At 43.3% G+C, this 19,900-nt stretch overlaps 1 protein-coding gene across 2 annotated transcripts in view; it reads left to right on the top strand.

The window, feature by feature from the left end:
• Positions 1-19,900, top strand: part of LRRC2 (leucine rich repeat containing 2) — a 39,376-nt gene that overhangs the window by 11,242 nt on the left and 8,234 nt on the right. For both annotated transcript variants that reach the window (XM_040246815.1, XM_040246816.1), the window contains exons 3-6: positions 3,648-3,855; positions 10,533-10,689; positions 16,186-16,322; positions 17,935-18,080. In XM_040246815.1, coding sequence (XP_040102749.1) covers positions 3,648-3,855; positions 10,533-10,689; positions 16,186-16,322; positions 17,935-18,080 — 648 coding nt within the window. The remainder of the gene's footprint in view (positions 1-3,647; positions 3,856-10,532; positions 10,690-16,185; positions 16,323-17,934; positions 18,081-19,900) is intronic.

Below are 19,900 nucleotides of genomic sequence, written 5' to 3'. Positions count from 1 at the left end.
GATAGAATATAAAGACAATGACATTTTATTTATGTTAGTTACTCTCAAGGAAGAGAATGGCATTGTAAAAATAGTTTACATTCTCATTGTGACTTTCCTCTCATTAGGTTTCAAAGGGACTAAGACATAAACATTTAAAAAAGAAATCCAAAGAAGATTTAGTATTTAAGTATTTTTAAAGTCGCATTTCTGATTTCCTTTTTGTCTCTGTTCTATGTGGACTACCAAGATATGTGAAATTGTCCCATCAACTTGTAATTTGTGATATAGGAAAGATGTATTGGGTAGGACTGAATGGGTATCTTTTCATTGCATTGCCAGAATCTACTTTCAGGTTCAGTCTAAGAAATGAAGAAGGAAAAATAAGAAACATTAGTCTGAAAAAGTGCTCAGTGAATAGAAGACCTCGCTGTGGCTGTGCTGTTGGCTGTGAAATTTCTGGAGGACTTCTAATTAGTTCAACCAGTATCTTGTATCTAGGGTCTGGCCTGAATCCCTGACTACTATTAGAGCTAGAGCTACAGGCAAATATTTAAGTTCATATTTATCAGATGGTAGTAAAATATTTAAATTATACTGAAAAACTAATAATGAAAAGCAAATCACCCCAAGCCCCTGCTAGTATTTCCCAGAGGAGTCCACTTCTAACTTTTTTCAGCATTTTCTTCTGGTATTAAGTTCCTATCTCTCCATGAGCTGGTCTTTTTAAATGTATCTGTTTTATTACATTGTTTGGTGCAGTGGTGAAGAATCACCTGCCAGTGAGGGAGATGCAAGAGATGGGGGTTTGATCCCAGGGTTGGGAAGATCCTCTGGAGTCAGAAATGGCAACCCACTCCAGTATTCTTGCTTGGAAAACTCCATGGACGGAGGAGTCTGGCAGGCTATAGTCCATGGGGTCACAAAGAGTTGGAGATGACTGAGCACGCACGACATTATTTATAGACTTCATATATAGATCCTGAAGCACCGGCTATTCTCCAGCTCAGCTCCCTGGGACTAAGACCTTCGTAGTGGTGTGCTAGCCAATGCCAGCAAGATAGTTTTCTCAAATGCTCCTGTTCGCCTAGATTAATGTCAAAGCATGAAACTCCACTGAAACCTGAAGTGGTTTCTGAAGGGCAAAAAGTCTGATTTCTGATTAAGGGGGAAACATTTGTACATAGTCCTGGCGAACCAGCCCTGCAGAGATATGGGATCAAGAACTCCAAGCCGCCATAATAGCAAGTGCAAACACCCTCAGGCAGGGGTTTGCCTGGGTGGTTCAGGGAAGAGCCAGGAGGCTAGAGTGCCTGGGTCAGAAAAAGTAAGGGAGGGAGCAGAAGTGGATGAGGTCAGACAGGCAGGGGGAGGGCACAGACCTGCAGGGCCTTAGGCCATAGTGAGACAACTGCTTTATTGGGAGAAACCAGTGAAAGATATGGCCAGAGGCATGATGTGGTGTGATTGACACTGTCACAGGCCCACTCAAAATGCTGGGTGAATGTAGACTGTCAGGAGGCAAGAGTGTTCCCTGCTTAAAGATGCTGGTGACTTGGATCAGGATGGGAGCAGTTAAGATGGTGAGGAGTGGCCAGATTCTGGTAAAAATGACCTTACTTGCTGATGGGCTTGATGTGAGATATGAAAGAAAGCACAGAGTCAAAGATGACCCTGAGGTTTGGGGTCAGAGCACCTGGGAAGTCTTTTTATTAAAATGGAGTAAGAAGAAAGTTTAGCAGGTGGAGATAGGAGTTTGGGTTGGAACTTGTCAACTTTGGGATGCCTTTTACTTATTCAGGTGGAGATGTTGGGAGGCAAGGAGGCTGGATTCACTGAGGACACCTTGGCTGGAATGATATAATTGGGCCTCGTCAGCATATAGATGTATTAAATGCCAAGAGACAAGAATGTCTGCAGACAAGGATGATCTGTGTTGCTCTCAATTTTCTACAAGTTAACTTCAATCCCTGCTGAGTTGTAAAATAGCTTAGCCTAGTCAATGACAAGGCTGCATACCCCTATAGGATTGGATAAAATCCAGCAGGGCTCTGGCATTCCACATATCTACCAGTATCTACCAGTCTCTTGCTTTCTTGAGCCTTCCATTTTTTTTCTTACAGTTGACAGTGTTTGGTAGTTAGGGAAAATCCCTGCCCTCAGAGATGTTCCCACGCCAGACTCTTTGCTCTGTTCCTGCCCCTCCTGACCCCTTGGCTCCTGGGCTTGCCTGAGACCCCAGAGCCGACTGTGATTCTAGTGCATTTCTCCTTCAGGTACCACTTGAGAGTTTCCATGCTAGGACTGACCCTCCACTACAGGGTTTTTGTCTGTTTGTTCACTCAGCATTTGTGTTGCCTTGGGTCATGTAGAGACCAGGGCTGCAGTTGCAACTTGTTTCTGAAACAACCCCCTTTTTAATCCCGGGACCCCGCCTGCCACCAAGTCCCTAAGTTGGGCTAAGAAGGGCCCAGATGCCTTCCTGAATGTCTTTTGCACGAAGTTCCTATCCAAGGCGGGCTACTTGTTTTGAGACAGTGTCTCTGTGTGATAGATTTGAAGGACAGCCACATCAAACCTTGTTTTGTATCACACAGAAGGTTAACCTATTAAATGCTCCAAGCAGATATCAAATCTCTAAATGGAGAAAGACCCCCCCCCCAAGTGCCCAACACTCTTCTAATGACCGTGTGGGCATCAGAATGGCAGTGAGATGTAGTCCATCATCATGGAGCTTATGACCAAGCTGGAGGACGAAGAAAACTATAAAGTGATAGGTTAGAGAAGTATTCTGGCCTAGAGAATTCCATGGACTGTATAGTCCATCGGGTTGTAAAGAGTCGGACACGACTGAGGGACTTTCACTTTAGGGAGGTAGCAATGAGAAGGTACTGGGAGTAATGGGGAGGCTGAGGAGTCCTGGGCCAGCTCCAGTGTCTGACTGAAACTGGGGTTTATGAATAACAGGTTCATCTGTAGGAGTGAAGTTTCCCAAGGTGGCTGGTGGTAGACCTTCTAAAGTTATATTTTATAAATTGGGGCTGTCTATATATTTCTATCTATATACTCCTGTGTGCATGCTAAGTCGCTTGAATCATGTCTGACTCTGTGCGACCCAATGGACTGCAGCCCTCCAGGCTCCGCGGGATTCTCCAGGCAAGAATACTGGAGTGGGTTGCCATACCCTTCTCCAGGGGATCTTCCCAACCCGGGGATCGAACCCGGGTCTCTTAAGGCAGGTTCTTTACCACTAGCGCCACCTGGGTTGATGGCTCCTGGAAGATCAGCAAATTCCTGCATTTTTAAAAGTTGCATTTAAAAATAAATTGGGGTTGGCACCGTATAATATCAAAAGATATTGTAATTAATCAAAGGAATAGGTAATTTTGGTTAAAATTTCAGCCGTGTAACTCCTGTATTTTTAAGTCAGATTTGCTAATAATTCACAACTCTGTAAGTTTAAGATTCCTACCCACTTCCCACCCGCCAGATCCCCTACTGCAGAGGAAACAGGAAAGGAGGGGCGGGGAGAGGGGGCGGAAGGGGAGGGAAGGGCTTGTCTCCGACTGCTGGGAAACTGCAGGTGATGAGAAGGACTGCGCATGCGCCCAGGTGGCCTGCCCGACTTCTCCAGGCAGGTAACCGCGACCTCTGCCGCCCGGTTTTAGGATAAAGGAGGAGTGGAACTTCGTGGCCGAGTGCAGGAGGAAAGGCATTCCCCAGGCCGAGTACTGCAAGAATGGCTTCGTAGACACCAGCGTGAGGCTGCTGGAACGGATCGAAAGGCGCTCTCTAGCTGCGCAGAGTGCGCTTTCCAAGGAAAGAGACAAACGGAGCAGTGAGTTTGTGTTTGAACTTTCCGGCGATCACTGGAAGGTGAGTCCACGCGCTCCTGTCCCCGCAGCAGGTGGAGACTGGTGCCGTGCTGCGGCCGACGTCTGCTGCTTAGGCTGAGCTCAGGGCACTGACCTTGGTCCAGCGCGCGCTCTTGTCTTTAGAGAGGTTTTTCTCTGGATGCGGAGGATCCCTTGCCTGCTGTAAGCTGAGTTCCTGCATCTTTTCTGCGGTGAAAGACTGTGTAGTCCTGAAAAGAGCAGCGGGATCCCCTTGGGTCTCTGTGAGGGACTGGGACCTCAGCGGCTCCCCAGGCTGGCACAAGTCTTTAAAATGCCTGATTCTGCCATCTTTCCCCACTGACATTAAAAAATAACTCTTAGCCCCCCCCTTTTTTTTTTTTAATTTAAAAACCCTGAGCGTGTAACCTGCCTAACACTCCTCTGACTTTGCTGACTTGTCACAGAGTGCGGGGCTGCAAAGGAATTTTGCAGTCAGATTTTCTCTGAGATTCTGAGGCCAGGGCGGAGATGTCTTTTCTTTCTTTCGTCAAGTGTGTATGGGTCCTTCCTGCTCCCACTCTGCCCAGGTTGCTGCTTGACTTGGAGAGGCTGCCTGTGGTCTGACAGATTCTGGTTGAGGCAGCACCTGGGGTGAGTGTGCATGGGGTGGAGGAATGAGCTCAGGCTCTCTTCCCTTCACTGGGACAGGCTTCTCCGGACCTGCCCTCCATCTCTCTGTAGGCCACTGTTTTGTGGCCGAAAGGCCTCTGGACCGGAAACCGAGTATTTGGGGGTGACCCTTTATTGGCCCCCGTGACCTGAGGCAGTTCACTCCACTTGCACGCATTTCACCTCCTTCTCTGTCAAATGGTGCTGCTGCTTGCCTTGACCCCCTCTGAGGGCCCTGGTGAGAGTTAAATGAGCAGATACTCTGTGACACTGACCGACACATCCCTATAAAAATGGGAGAGACTATGACTGAAACCTCTATAATGGCCTTTCTCCTGCATCCCCATCACTGAGATCAGTGCTGCCTTTTCTGGGGCAAGAAGGAGGGCCTGTCTGGATTTCTAATTAAATATCACTGATACATCATTCTCATGTACCATCATCAGACCTGACCCCAGACCCCTGGGGAACCTGCTGAGTCCTCTCGGCTCACAGCACCTTTGGAAAACCACTTTACAGAGCATTTAGTGAGTGCCTGGTGTGGTAAGGGGATAGGAAGAGGGTTAAGAGCCGGGTGGCTCGGGACACTCCAGGGTGAACCCTGTGGACAGTGTCTTCATTACTTACAGTCTTTCTGTCCCCTGCACTCTGCTCCCTGAGCTGGTACCCTATCCTCACTGGTACTTGCCCCGGGAGAGACTCTGGGGCCTCCAGCATTCATCAGTATGAATTTCAGTTGCTGTTTTCCCTCCCCAGAGAGATTTGTGTTTCAGTCTTGCCTCTACGTAAGGAGTGAAAAGCTCCATTAAGGGATTTTCACCACGAGTATTAGAGTGCTTATGGCAGCAAGGGGATTCTGGCCTCTAGCCTCACTCCCGGCAACAGGCCTGGTCCCTGCAGGAGGCCAGCATGGGATGGATAGGGTGGAGGAGCTTCTGGGGCTTTGGGGACTGGGTGGGGAGAGCTCGCCTGGAGTCCCTTAAAGCTGGCTGTGGGGCTGTGATCTGTGACTAAAGATACCTATTTGGAGGTGGTACTAGGGGGCTAGTCATTCTTTGTGAGCTGGAAGCACCCAGGCCCTGGGCCCTGCTCTTTCAGGAAGATTTCTCCAACTTTATTCAACATGTCTTCAATAGAAGATTTCACTTCTGCTGTCTGTCAAGTTTTCAGTTTTCAAGAACTCTCTGTTTTGTGAATGCATGCATCCTATGATGTGGCTTTAATTTTCTACTTTTATAGACATTATAAAATTTAATAAAACTCTTAAATTTTTTTTTCCTGATTTCATGGGGCTTAAAATTTTTTAAATTTATTTGGTTTTGGTTGCACCGGATCTTCGTTGCTGCGAGGGCTACTCTTTAGTTGTGGTGTGCGGACTTCTCATTGTGGTGGCTTCTCATGTGTAACGTGGGCTCTAGTCATGCAGGCTTCAGTAGTTTGGCTCCCAGACTCTAGATCACAGGCTCAGTAGTTGTGGCACACCAGCTTAGCTGCTCTACGGCATGTGGGATCCTCCTGGACCAGGGACCAAACCCGAGTCCCCTGCATTGGCATGCGGATTCTTATCTTTTACTCCACCAAGGCAGTCCTCTTGGGACTTTCTTATCTATCTTGATTATCAATAGCTTTTTGGATGCAGTTTCCATCTTTCAGGGTCTCCTTTTTCTTTTAGGGTGTTTGCATGTTTTAGGGGGTTTGCATGTTAGGGTGTTTGCATCTGGCATTTAGGGCTGCCTGGGAGCTCTGGAGACATGAGGTGTCGGGAGCACTGAGAAGCTGATTAGAAGGTCTGAGTGTGTGTGTCAGGTGGGGGCTTTGTTTTTTGAGGGAGCCCCCATATCACCAGTGTGCTGCCCTCCACCCCCACCTCAGAGGTACATATTTATGATTTGTCTGCAGCTGGTGAGAGCCCATGGAGAGAGTACTCTCTCGTCATGCAGGCAGGGACAGGCCTGGCAGCCTGTGCTCTGGAGAGAGGAGGGCTGGGGGTGGAGTGTTGGCATCCATCACTCATCCTATGGTTGCTGCCTCCCCGCCTAGATATGCCTGAAGGTCCCCAATCCAGGGACTCCGGTTAACTCCTCCAGTGGATAAGCCTCAGTCTCCTACAGGGACAGTAGCTCTGTGATGTGGATGGGGCAGAGATCTGGTCCTAGACTTTGAACCTGACCTCCTTCTTTCTGCCCTGCCTTCCTCCCTCACCTCTGCACATCCCTGGCTCTTCTACTTTCTAACTTTCTGAGGCATCTGGTGAGAAGATCAGTTCAGTTCAGTTCAGTTGCTCAGTCGTGTCTGACTCTTTGCGACCCCATGAACCGCAGCACGCCAGGCCTCCCTGTCCATCACCAACTCCTGGAGTCCACCCAAACCCATGTCCATTGAGTCTGTGATGCCATCCAATCATCTCATCCTCTGTCGTCCCCTTCTCCTCCTGCCCTCAATCTTTCCCAGCATCAGGGTCTTTTCAAATGAGTCAGCTCTTCGCATGCGTGGCCAAAGTATTGGAGTTTCAGCTTCAACATCAGTCCTTCCAATGAATATTCAGGACTGATTTCCGTTAGGATGGACTGGTTGGATCTCCTTGGAGTCTAAGGGACTCTCAACAGTCTTCTCCAAAACCACAGTTCAAAAGCATCAATTCTTCAGCACTCAGCTTTCTTTATAGTCCAACTCTCACATCCATACATGACTACTGGAAAAGCCATAGCCTTGACTAGACGGACCTTTGTTGACAAAGTAATGTCTGCTTTTCAATATGCTGTCTAGGTTGGTCATAACTTTTCTTCCAAGGAGTAAGCGTCTTTTAATTTCATGGCTGCAGTCACCATCTGCAGTGATTTTGGAGCCCAGAAAAATAAAGTCTGACACTGTTTCCACTGTTTCCCCATCTATTTGCCATGAAGTGATAGGACCAGATGCTATGATCTTAGTTTTCTGAATGTTGAGCTTTAGGCCAACTTTTTCAGTTTCCTCTTTCACCTTCATCAAGAGGCTCTTTAGTTCTTCTTCACTTTCTGCCATAAGGGTGGTGTCATCTGCATATCTGAGGTTATTGCTATTTCTCCCGGCAATCTTGATTCCAGCCTTTGCTTCCTCCAGCCCAGCGTTTCTCATGATGTACTCTGCATAGAAGTTAAATAAGCAGGGTGATAATATACAGCCTTGATGTACTCATTTTCTGATTTGGAACCAGTCTATTGTTCCATGCCCAGTTCTAACTGTTGCTTCCTGACCTGCATATAGGTTTCTCAAGAGGAAGGTCAGGTGGTCTGGTATTCCCATCTCTTTCAGAATTTTCCACAGTTTATTGTGCACACAGTCAAAGGCTTTGGCATAGTCAATAAAGCAGAAATAGATGTTTTTCTGGAACTCTCTTGCTTTTTCAGTGATCCATCAGATGTTGGCAATTTGATCTCTGGTTCTTCTGCCTTTTCTAAAACCAGCTTGAACTTCTGGAAGTTCACGGTTCACGTATTGCTGAAGCCTGGCTTGGAGAATTTTGAGCATTACTTTACTAGCGTGTGAGATAAGTGCAATTGTGTGGTAGTCTGAGCATTCTTTGGCATTGCCTTTCTTTGGGATTGGAATGAAAACTGACCTTTTCCAGTCCTGTGGCCACTGCTGAGTCTTCCAAATTTGCTGGCATATTGAGCGCAGCACTTTCACAACATCATCTTTCAGGATTTGAAATAGCTGAACTGGAATTCCATCACCTCCACTAGCTTTGTTTGTAGTGATGCTTCCTAAGGCCCACTTGATTTCACATTCCAGGATGTCTGGCTCTAGGTGAGTGATCACAACATTGTGATTATCCGGGTCGTGAAGATCTTTTTTGTATAGTTCTTCTGTGTATTCTTGCCACCTCTTAATATCTTCTGCTTCTGTTAGGTCCCTAAGAAGTTCAGGTTGTGTCTTTTTGTTCCTGCTGCTGGTCTAAGACTGAGCAGGTCAGGGGGCGCTGGGTTACCATCTTTCAGCTTTCTAGCTACCAAGACTTGTCGCTACTGCCTCTGTTCTCTTTCTCTTTGCCCTCTTGTAAGGTTTATGCTTTCAAAAAGGAATTCTTTTACTGTCTTTTTTCATAGAGAGGAGCAAAAGTATATGTGTGTGTTCAGCCTGCCATCTTCACCCTGTTCCTTTTATTTTTATTTAATGTGCTATCTTAAGAATTTTCCCATGTTATTAAAAATGGTTATGGATATAATTTTAGAAGGCATTGTAACTTTTGCAAGCGTGCTGTTATTGGAAGAGCAACATGAGAGAAGTTATTTATGAGGCACTTGACCATTGAAACTTCAAGAAAGAGAGCGTTGTTATGACCTGGGGTCAGCTCCCTTATGCCCCAGCTCCTGTCTTGTCTGTGCTGCAGAAGGAAACCGTCTGGTCTGGGGTGGGTGGCATTTGGATCAGGATGAGGAGGTGCTGAGATGGATTTGCCAGGCCTGGGTGCTGGGGTCAGTCATGCAGGGCCCTATGTTGGGAAGGGCCCTGGGCTTGATTTAATGCTCTGCCATCTCCATCTTGAAATTCTTAATAATTTTTAGAAGGGGCCTGCATTTTCATTTTGTCCTAGTTCCGAAACTACGTAGCTGGAGTGTACCCTAAGTAACCCATTTAAATGTCTTTGGATTTCAGTGTTCCTCTTTGATTTATTTTTAATAATTAATTACTGTTTTGGCTGTGCTGAGTCTTCACTGCTACTCGGGCTCTTTTCTAGTTATGGTGAGCAGGGGCTGCTCTCCAGTTGCGGTGCATGGGCTTCTCATTGCAGTGGCTTCTCTTGTTGCAGATTGTGGGCTCTGGGGTGTGCGGGCTTCAGTAGTCATGGCTTCCGGGCTCTGGAGCACAGGCTCAATAGTGGTGGTGCATGAGCTTAGTTGCTGCACGTCATGTGGGATCTTCCTGGATCAGGGATCGATCCCCTCATCTCTTGTATTGGCAGACAGATTCCTTACCACTGAGCTACCAGGGAAGCCCTCAGTTTCCTTCTTTAAAATGGGCCTGAATCATGCCCACTTTGCCTATCTTGCACTGTTATGTGAAAGCGTATTAAAGATGAAAGGACTTCTGTAAGTTACAAGCTTAATCCACATATTTAATAGCAGTGATCCTAAAGCCCATTGCAAGTACAGATACCAAGCAAAGGGTCACTGTGGACGCTCTGATTGCTGCCTCCACCCCGCCCCACCTCTCCCCTGTACATTCCTGCCCCACTTTGCTGATGGTGTGCTGTGGTCAGCTCTGTAAGGTCAGGGGACATGCATGTTTCTCAATGCTCAGCACACTTTGTTGAAGTAGGGGTTTGTAAGCCCATGAACTGAAATTCTTCAGCTGGCCAAATAGCCCCTCTAGGGTCTAAGGCATTTCTCAATACCTTTATGATTTTATCCCAGAACATTTGAGGCAGGGAAGATCCTGGATACAGCTGAGTTGGTCTGTGTCACTTCAGAAGTAAGGGCCAGAAAAGGCGTGCCCTTGAGATGTGGCTCAGCATCCAGGTCTCCCCACTGTCCTTCTCAGCTCTTATCCTGTGAAAGACTCATAAAATTTTTTAGAAATTTGGCACAGCAAATATTAAGTCTTTATCAAATATTTTAGAAAGCAACTATTAGTAGTACAGAGGAAGGTAAATGGAGCTGGAGCACACATTTTAAAATCCAAGTCGTGGCCAGATTTTATTTTTAGATGATGTTAAATCCATATGTTGTAAATAAATAATTTGTATGTGGCTTGGGGTGGGAGCCTGGTTGTCAGTGTCCACCCAGCATTTGATTTTAATAAGATGAACTCATGGCCCTTTTGAAATTGGACTCATCTGCTGCTGGGGAGTTACTGACAGCCACAGCATCTTGCTTTCTCTTTGGAGTGGCTGCAGAGCTGGCGTGCGTGCATTCTTGCTAAGTCAGTTTAGGCGGATGCTGTCACCCACGCTCCCTCTCCTCTGGCTTTTGGAACAAGTGCATGTTTTCCTTGGCTTCATGCATTCTGCCTCTGAACTCCTACATGGTGAGGAGCTAGTTCTGACCGGTGGGTTACCTTCTATTCTAGGAGTTCCCAGATTCTTTGAAGGAGCAGACGCATCTGAAAGAATGGCACATCAGCAATACTCTGATTCAAATCATTCCTAAGTATATCGAACTGTTTCAAGCCATGAGGATTCTGGATCTGCCAAAAAACCAGATCTCCCGTCTTCCAGCTGAAATTGGTATGTTCCTCAGGTGGAACCTTCCGGCCCCTTGTCTGGGAAGCAGATGACACGGAGAACTCTTCCTTCTGCTGCTGCCCCAGGACGTCGCTGGGCGGGGCTGTTTCGTGTCTCTCCAGAGCTGCTGGTTCACGCGTCCCCTCTGGTGGTGATGCCAGGATCTCCCTGCGTAACAGCAGTGCTGACATCTGCCACTTCCTTAGAAATGGCAAGTCTCATGAGTGAGCAGTGCTGTGTTTAGAAACTTTTTGGTTTTTTTTTTTCTTTTAGCTTTAGAAATACAAACATGCAATAATGTATTTATTATAAATATAAGACAGAATATATTGCTGCCACATATGAGTCCATTGATGAGTTTAGTTTAGCTTATGGTTTTATTTTGGTCCAGATTCTTTATTTTCAATCATTCCGTTGTTCACTCACTTCTCCGTAAGTGAAGTCCATGATAATGATCATCACTGCTTCTCTTTCTCTCTCTCGTGTGAAGCACGTGGCTGTTCTGGGCACATAGTCGTTACGATTCTTCTAAGACACTCAAGTCTTTCTGGAGACATATCATCCCCATAAACCTCTGTCATGAGCAGGGCAAAATAATTAAACATTCTAGAAAGACGTAAAATGTAAAGTCAACTCTCTCAGCAAAAATTATTTCCTGGTATCAAAATTATACACATATCCAATGTTCTTCTAGAGCCCTACATTGTAGCTGTATTTATAAATATATGTTAAAATATATGCCCATTAAATATCTTTATATGTATGCTTATGTTAACGTATATGCACACTAAACATACTTCCGTAGAAGAGCTTACACCGTGTTCTCCAGCCTAAGCCTTCTTTTCCCTTATCATACCTTGAAGATGGGGATGGACTCTAGGGTCAGGCTGATTGGGTCTTTCACTTATTGAAAGGTCACCTTAGGCAGGTCACTCACTGGTTTTCAGTTTCTCTATTTGTAAAATGGTGATAATAATAATATCTACTTCTCAAGGTTGTTGTAAGGATTAAGTAATTAATACAAAGAAAGCATTTAAAACAGATAAACCCTCAACATTCGCTAGCCACCACCACTATCATCAGGCTTCCCTGGTGGCTCAGCTGTTAAAGAATCCACCTGCAATACAGGAGACCTAGGTTCCATCCCTCGGAGAAGGCAATGGCACCCCACTCCAGAACTCTTGCCTGGGAAATCCCATGGACGGAGGAGCCTGGTGGGCTGCAGTCCATGGGGTCACTAAGAGTCGGACACAACTGAGCAACTTCACTTTCACTTTTCACTTTCATGCATTGGAGAAGGAAATGGCAACCCACTCCAGTGTTCTTGCCTGGAGAATCCCAGGGACGGGGGAGCCTGGTGGGCTGCCGTCTGTGGGGTCGCACAGAGTCGGACACGACTGAAGTGACTTAGTAGTAGTAGTAGTAGTAGTAGTAGTAGGTTCCATCCCTGGATTGGGAAGATCCCCTGGAGAAGGGAATGGCTACCCATTCCAGTATTCTGGCTTGGAGAATTCTGTGAACTGTATAGTCCATGGGGTCACAAAGAGTCAGACATGACTGACCGAGTGACTTTCACTTCACCACTCTCATCATCATCATCATTGTTATCTTTACATAAATGTTATTTTTCAATATCAGAATATCCTATCCTTCCTCATTCTCCCTAATGGCTGAGTGATGATTATGGTATGCTTTATTTAACTTGTTCTTTAAATATTTTACATTTAAACTAAGTTATTGGATACTAGATCTAAGATTCTGAAGACACAATTCTAGTCTGAGTAACTTGGGCAAATACTTTCATTTTTTTGCATCTTAGTATCCTCCTTTGTAGGATAAGGGGTCAGACTAGGTGATTTTTTTAATAATATTTGCCACCTTTAAAATTCCCCAGTTGAGTGTTTTTTCATGTCAAAGACACTGTGGGAGGGGAGGGGAAAGAAATCTCAGAAACTTTACACATTCTATTCTGGATATGAATCATACATGAATATCTTATCCAACTTGTAACTTTGAGTCTGGCTCAGATGGTAAAGCATCTGTCTACAATGTGAGAGACCTGGGTTCGATCCCTGGGTCGGAAAGATTCCCTGGAGAAGGAAATGGTAACTCATTCCAGTACTCTTGCCTTGAAAATCCCATGGACGGAGGAGCTTGGTGCAGGCTACTATCCATGGGGTCTCAAAGAGTCGGGCATGACTGAGCGACTTAACTTCACTCACAAGTCAACTGAATATAATTCAGCCAAATATACCTGTGACTTTGGCAGAGTCAAAAAAATTCTCCTCACATGGCTGAGAAATATATCATATACCTAGTTTGAAGCTTCTTGTGATGGATAAGTATAAAATTTTTATCATTACATAGGGTATTCATAAGAAAAGTAAGGGTCAAGTAATAAAAAGAGAGTCTTGGAATCATTTAGGAAATGTAACTAGCCCTTGTTTTATTCTAGGGAGTTATTTTCTGTTGCTTGCTTGCTTCTTAGATGCTGCTGCTGCTGCTGTTGCTAAGTTGCTTCAGTCGTGTCCGACTCTGTGCGACCCCATAGAGGGCAGCCCACCAGGCTTCCCTGTCCCTGGGATTCTCCAGGCAAGAACACTGGAGTGGGTTGCCATTTTCTTCTTAGATGCTAGTTGAGTTATTAACTTGGAGTATTTGGAATACATCTTCTTTTCAAACACAACTATTGTGGACATTTAGGACAAATCATTCCAAATGTGCTGAAAAGAACTAAATATATACTAATTCAAGACATGGTCTTTTCCTGGTGGAGTAGGTATAACTCCTTACACACTAGAGATAAATTAAAAAAAAAAAAATCAACAGAATGTGGTAGGCCAGAAGGAGGTGTGAAGAGTTGTGTGTTTTTCTGTTTTTGTTTTTTTTTTTTTTTAGCTCTTTTATGTTGAATGGCTATCTTTTGTAAAGGAGGTGGAACTGGATCTCTTACAGAGCTGTTTTAGAGAATAACTGAGCATTGTCTGAGCAGAGTGGGTGAGGGGAAGTGGTCACCAAATGGGGTATCCCCATATTTCTCATTATCAGGACAATTATTTCTGACATTTGGCATCAAGGAATTAAGCATGACAGTTAGTGGTCCTCTTAACTCTGAGGAATTATCATTAAATAGGTTTAAAATAGCTAATTATTGAAGTCGTTTAAAACTGTTTACTCAGCTAATTTAAAGTACGTAAATTCCTTAATGTTTTCTTTGGGCTCTAGAAGCTAGAAGCCTCTGGACAACAAATTGTACCCCAATTGGATTATATTTTGCTCACTGGCAATTAAGTCTGAGGGCCCTGGGAGGATGGGCTATATAAGTAGGGAGATTTCGTTTCAGCTGGAAAAGATCCGGGAACATTGCAGGAAAGGATAGACTCATTAGCTATTTAGAAATATAATATGCTGGAGCTATGATGCCTGTCTTAGTCCATTCAGACTGCTATAAAAAAAACAGACTGGATGGTTTATAAACAAAATAATTTTTTTTGCTCACAGTTCTGGAGTCTGAGTTTGGATTGCCAGCATGGTGGACGGAGGGCCTTTTTCTGGGTTGCACACTTCTTACTGAATCCTCATGTGGTCGAAGGGGCCAGGGAGCTCTGTGGGATCTTTTCTACAAGACCATCGATCCCTCATGGAGCTCCACCCTTATGATCTTACCCAACCGTAATTAGCTCCCAAAGACCCCACCTACTATTAATATCACTTTTGGGCATTAGGATTTCAACATATGCATTTTCAGACCATAGCAGTGCCTTAAAGGTTTTATTTTGGTTTTTGTGACTTGGGACCCTTGTCACACGGAAAAACTGTTTTTTCCTGGAACTTCAGGTGGCTCATGGTGCTTGATGACAATGCTGTTCACTATCTCTGATGGGGACTACTGGGTTCATCTCAGATGAATAATGCCAAGTTCTTATTTGTTGAGAGAGGAAAAGTAGTGTTTGTATAATGAGATCAGGCATCATGAAAATGTGGCAAGGAGAACACCAATGTGAATACAAACACATATAATTTCTTTATGTCTGTAAATTATTAAAATGTTATATCTGAGGTAGACTTTCCAAAGCTACTACTTTTTCTCTGCACTAGCTAGAAGGAACTTGTATACAGTTTTCTCTCCAGTTACCTCATCTTCTCTTTGCATCCCCTTGCAATAAATGCATGTCCGGTTGGTATAAATGTGTCCTTAATGTACTGGAGCAAAGGGCTCCACCAACCAGATCAGGTAACTCTTTAATAGACAAATTTACTCTCCTGAATCTGGAGACTAGACAACTTAGAACATTCACACTATCTGTGCCAATCTTAACTTTCCTTATTTAAACTAAAGAAGGTTTGTGCAGTGTGACCCTGTCTTACAGAAGCTGGGCCTGTGGAGAGCGTTAATCTGATCACACGCTCCCCAGCCCTCCCCATAAGAGAAACAGTCTTATATTAGCCCCTGAATCTATCCTGCTATATTGACACCAAAACCTGATTGTAAGGTTGCAGTTGCAGTGTATGCCAGGTGGGTAAGTTAGAAGGGCCACTGATTGTCACAACATCATTATCTTCTAACAGTGAGACCACAAAAATTGACTCAGAAGGGGCCCTACCACCGATATACTGTCTTTGTTTGTTTCCCTTTCTCGGTTATAAAATGGCAAGAAATTTTGTATTTTGAGTGCCTGCTTTGCAAAAGTAACCAATACTTTTGGTTTTCTAACTTTAAAAATTAGATTAAGAATGTTAAAGTAATGCTTTAGATGATGTGTGACATGATTTTTGGAATATTAAATATATTTACTCTTGTTCTGGTTTCTGATTTGAAACTTGTCATATGTTTAGTCAATCAAGACAGAAGTGGGATGCAGTGTTTCTCCATCAATCTGTTATTGCCTAATATTCTTAGTGTGTTCACTTCCTGCTTGTGAAAGGGATTTAGGCTTTTTAAAAGCAGACGTATTATTTAGGAAGCACAATATGTCATAATTAATTAATGCAAATATGAAGCGAAAGATTAATGAATTCCATGCAGTCTATGAACAGTCTCCTTGTTGAAGTCATTTACCATATACATTGAGCTTTGTGTGTATTTCAGTACTTAGCTTGCCTTCAATCAGAGTCTGCCCCTAGGAACTGGACCACTTCAAAGCCACTGCCTGTTACTTCATTCATCATATGATTTCAGAGAGGTTTGCACTCTGTGGGTTTTGGGCCCTGACTCAGTCTATGTGGAGGAAAAATCCCCCACATCCCCCTTGCCTATAGTTTCACAAAGGATTAAATAGGTAAAAAACAAGCAAAAAATGCTCCGATCTATAACCAAAATGCTCAAGATAAAAGATGAGCAGACATTTAATCAGAGTGCTTAGGAAACAAACACAAAATTATGTTTCATGCTTTCACCACCATCATTTATACAGATGTTTTACATCTTCGTTTTGCTTTTTGTCCTTAAAAGACCTTAATGAACATGCAACCGTGCCTGTTGGTTTTTTCTGATAACAGGTTGTTTGAAGAACCTCAAGGAACTCAACGTGAGTTTCAACCGTCTGAAGAGCATTCCTCCAGAACTGGGAGACTGTGAAAATCTAGAGAAACTGGATTGTTCTGGAAATCTAGAGTTAACCGAGCTCCCTTTTGAAGTAAGAAAGAAACATTTTTGCATGGTGATTCACTTTTACTTGGTTTATGACATGGAATGGTCTATAATATGGGAAAAAAGTTTTAGAAGATAAAATCCATCTTTACTTAAGTCACATTTTCATGACATTTTAATCACCCTAAACCAGCTAATATAAAGTCTTTAGAAATGTGCTTATACTTGGCTACAACCCAAATTTAATTTCAGAGCTGCTATCAAAAGAAAACTAGGTAAAATAAATCCTATTTTCATGCAAGGTATTTTTATTTAATGTCTATTTAATATGTGATGCCTGATGTCCATAATGCAGATCCCAACTTGTTTACCCATAATGGAGAAAAAAATTGGAAACAATTGGAAATAAATAAAGTGGATAAAATTTTTAAAATTTAAATGCAGATAAGTAAAACAGTCCAGAGATATGATTTGAGAAGTCCATTAATTTAAAAATATCCATTTGTTTGTTTTTCATCTGTATTCATTGGGGAAATGATTTTCAATTATTTTCTGATAAAACGGAATGGATGAAAGTCAGCAGTTTTTGTTGTTAAATAAAACTCAACAAGCTTCTTGTGCTTGAAGAGCAATAAGGATCTCACAAATCCTGCTGCTAATGAATAGGCTAAAAATAGTGTCGCTGGTGAGGCTCTGACAAGGCCCTGGCCACTGACTCTGTCTAGTCCTAGAAGGCATATTCTTCTTCTTTCCTGGAAACTTCTGGGTGAGAGGGAGTGGCTGCTTCCACTCTTAGCACCTGTGTGACCTGGGGCATGCCGAGGGATGGTCCTGGTGAGGGGGCACAGCAAGGGCTCAAGATTCTCCCATAAGCTTCTTGTTCCCCAGTCCTCCCATCTTTACAGAGAGGCCCAGTCCTCTCCCAGATGTGCAGGCTGGCAGCAAGCCAACTCACCTTTGACCTCTCTTGCTCCTGTGCCCCGTGTCCACTCCATGAATAAGTCCTGTTGGGCATGCCCTTCCGAATAACAGTGGAGATTTCTGATCGTTTGCCGTGTCTCTTTACCAATTCAAGTGTGAGTCTCCTGAAGATTTGCCAAAACCCACTGAGACAGGCTTCGCTAGGTCACACGACTCTTTCAGGCTTACACTTTGTCTTCTCTGGCTTTGTACATGCTGTTCCCCACCTGAGTTTCCTCCCCAACCTTTCTGCCTGTCAAGGAACCAACCCAATTCAAACACTCTATTCTCTGTGACTCTTTCCGGACCCCTGACTCTCACCTCACTCCTTTCTCTGTGTTACTGAGTGTTGCAAATTGGAAACTTCTTCACAGTAGTTCTTACTACATAAATTTGCCTTGCTCATTTATGAAAATAGAAACACCTCAAGGGCAGCCACTATGAGCTATTCGTCTTATCACCCCTAGAAGGTAGCACAGTGAACAACACACAGTAGGTGTTCAGAATATATACTATATCTGTTTTGCATATGTTCATGTAAATGCCTTTGGGAAGAGACGTCAATCTAAAATTAATTGCCACTGTTAAAAACTAATTAGACACAACATTGCAATAAGTCAATGCTACCCCAATAAAAATTTTTAAAAATAAATTAAAAAATTAAAAAGTAATTAGAATATTCTGTTATTCCTTCCTAGTTAAGTAATTTGAAGCAAGTTTCATTCGTAGATATCTCAGCAAACAAGTTTGCCAGCGTCCCGATCTGCGTCCTGAGGATGTCTAATTTGCAGTGGTTGGATATCAGCAACAATAACCTGAGTGACCTGCCGCAAGACATAGACAGGTAGCTACTTGCATTCTGAAGGTGCGGTACAGGAACTAGTCACTGACATTCTAAATATGCCCAACACATGAGTGTTTTCCAAGATCAACTGATTTTCCAGAGTTTCTTGGTTCTGAGGAATTAGTTTGGTGCTTTATAGAATAAGACAGTTGTCAGTCTACATCATACAGATACATGTACAGCTGACGCTTGAACAATGAGGGACTTAATCTGCATATAATTTCTTGTTGGTCTCTGTACCAAGGGTTCCTCTGCATCTGCACATTCAACCAACCACAGGCCCATGCAATACTGTAATATTTACTGTTGAAAAATATTTGCACATGAGTGGACTCATGCAGTTCAGACCTATGTTGTTCAAGGGTCAATTGTATATATATATGTATACATAGATACACAGTTTAAACACAATATATATACACACACATATATATGTATCTGAACACATCTTTGTTTTACTTTAGTCCTCAGTAGAATGGAAGTTTAGCTTTCCCTTACTTCCCAGAAGTAGAAAAGTAAATTCATTATGTATGGAATAGAAACATATCATTCTATATAGGCTATCAGTTCAGTTCAGTTCAGTTCAGTCGCTCAGTCATGTCTGACTCTTTGCGACCCCATGAATTGCAGCACGCCAGGCCTCCCTGTCCATCACCATCTCCTGGAGTTCACTCAGACTCACGTCCATCGAGTCTGTGATGCCATCCAGCCATCTCATCCTCTGTCATCCACTTCTCCTCCTGCCCCGAATCCCTCCCAGAATCAGAGTCTTTTCCAATGAGTCAACTCTTTGCATGAGGTGGCCAAAGTACTGGAGCTTCAGCTTCAGCATCATTCCTTCCAAAGAAATCCCAGGGTTGATCTCCTTCAGAATGGATATAGGCTATCAGGATAATTTTTATCAGTTTCATTTATTGCTTTATTATACATAATGTTTCAAACAAAATTGATTTGCTTAGTAAGGTTTTCAAATTTTCTCCTTGTAGCTATTTCATTTTTTAAAAAATAACTATTATACAGAGTCATGTAAGATAGATTCATTCATTTATCCAATCAGCTAATATTACTAGGCTTCCATATGGCAGGCCCAGGAAGTGGGCTGAGTTTAAGTGTGAATGAAACAAACTTTCTGGCCTCCTGGACTCCATAGTGTTCATCATAAAGTAGCATAGTAAGCTGTTGGGACACAGGAACTGAAAATTGCTTGGTCCTGAATGCCATCTCATGACCTTTCTCTACTCCTGGGACATGTGATGTATATGGATGCTTTCCTGGTTTATGAGACTAAGTGGGAATTTGTGAAATATTTTGTGGGGTCAGTCAAAATTTTGCAAATGAGTGAAATAAAAAGCTAGAGAGGCAGGCATTGAGCTAGAAGAAAATGGAAAACAGAGAATAACATATTTGGACCATATTTTGCTCATTTCCTTCTCACTCTGCCGGTTTATTTATATTTTAAAGTTAAAGTATGATGAGAGAATACTAACTGTGTTCTCACAAGAGGAAATATTTTACCAAAATTTGTTTATTCTCACAATTTGTTTATTCTCACTGCAGCTCTGATATGATTTCTTTCCCATATATACCTGTGGGAACAGAGTAGATACTAGATAGAATGGCAGATACACTGATTTTATAAGTTCCATCATGGCCTACTATATATTGTGTAATTTGCTTATCCTGCTGCTATATCTGTATCTTCCATTGCCAATTAATTCAGTAAAAACTTAAAAAACAAAAAATCCAAATCGTATCACCCGGTATGACTTTATTTAAATCGTGTAGCCAGTTTATTCTTATAAGTGTCATATATAAAAAAT

The sequence above is a fragment of the Oryx dammah genome, unplaced genomic scaffold, assembly GCF_014754425.2.
Source record: "Oryx dammah isolate SB20612 unplaced genomic scaffold, SCBI_Odam_1.1 HiC_scaffold_9, whole genome shotgun sequence".
In the NCBI taxonomy this organism is placed as follows: domain Eukaryota; kingdom Metazoa; phylum Chordata; class Mammalia; order Artiodactyla; family Bovidae; genus Oryx; species Oryx dammah.
This window is presented reverse-complemented; position numbering and strand designations above follow the sequence as displayed.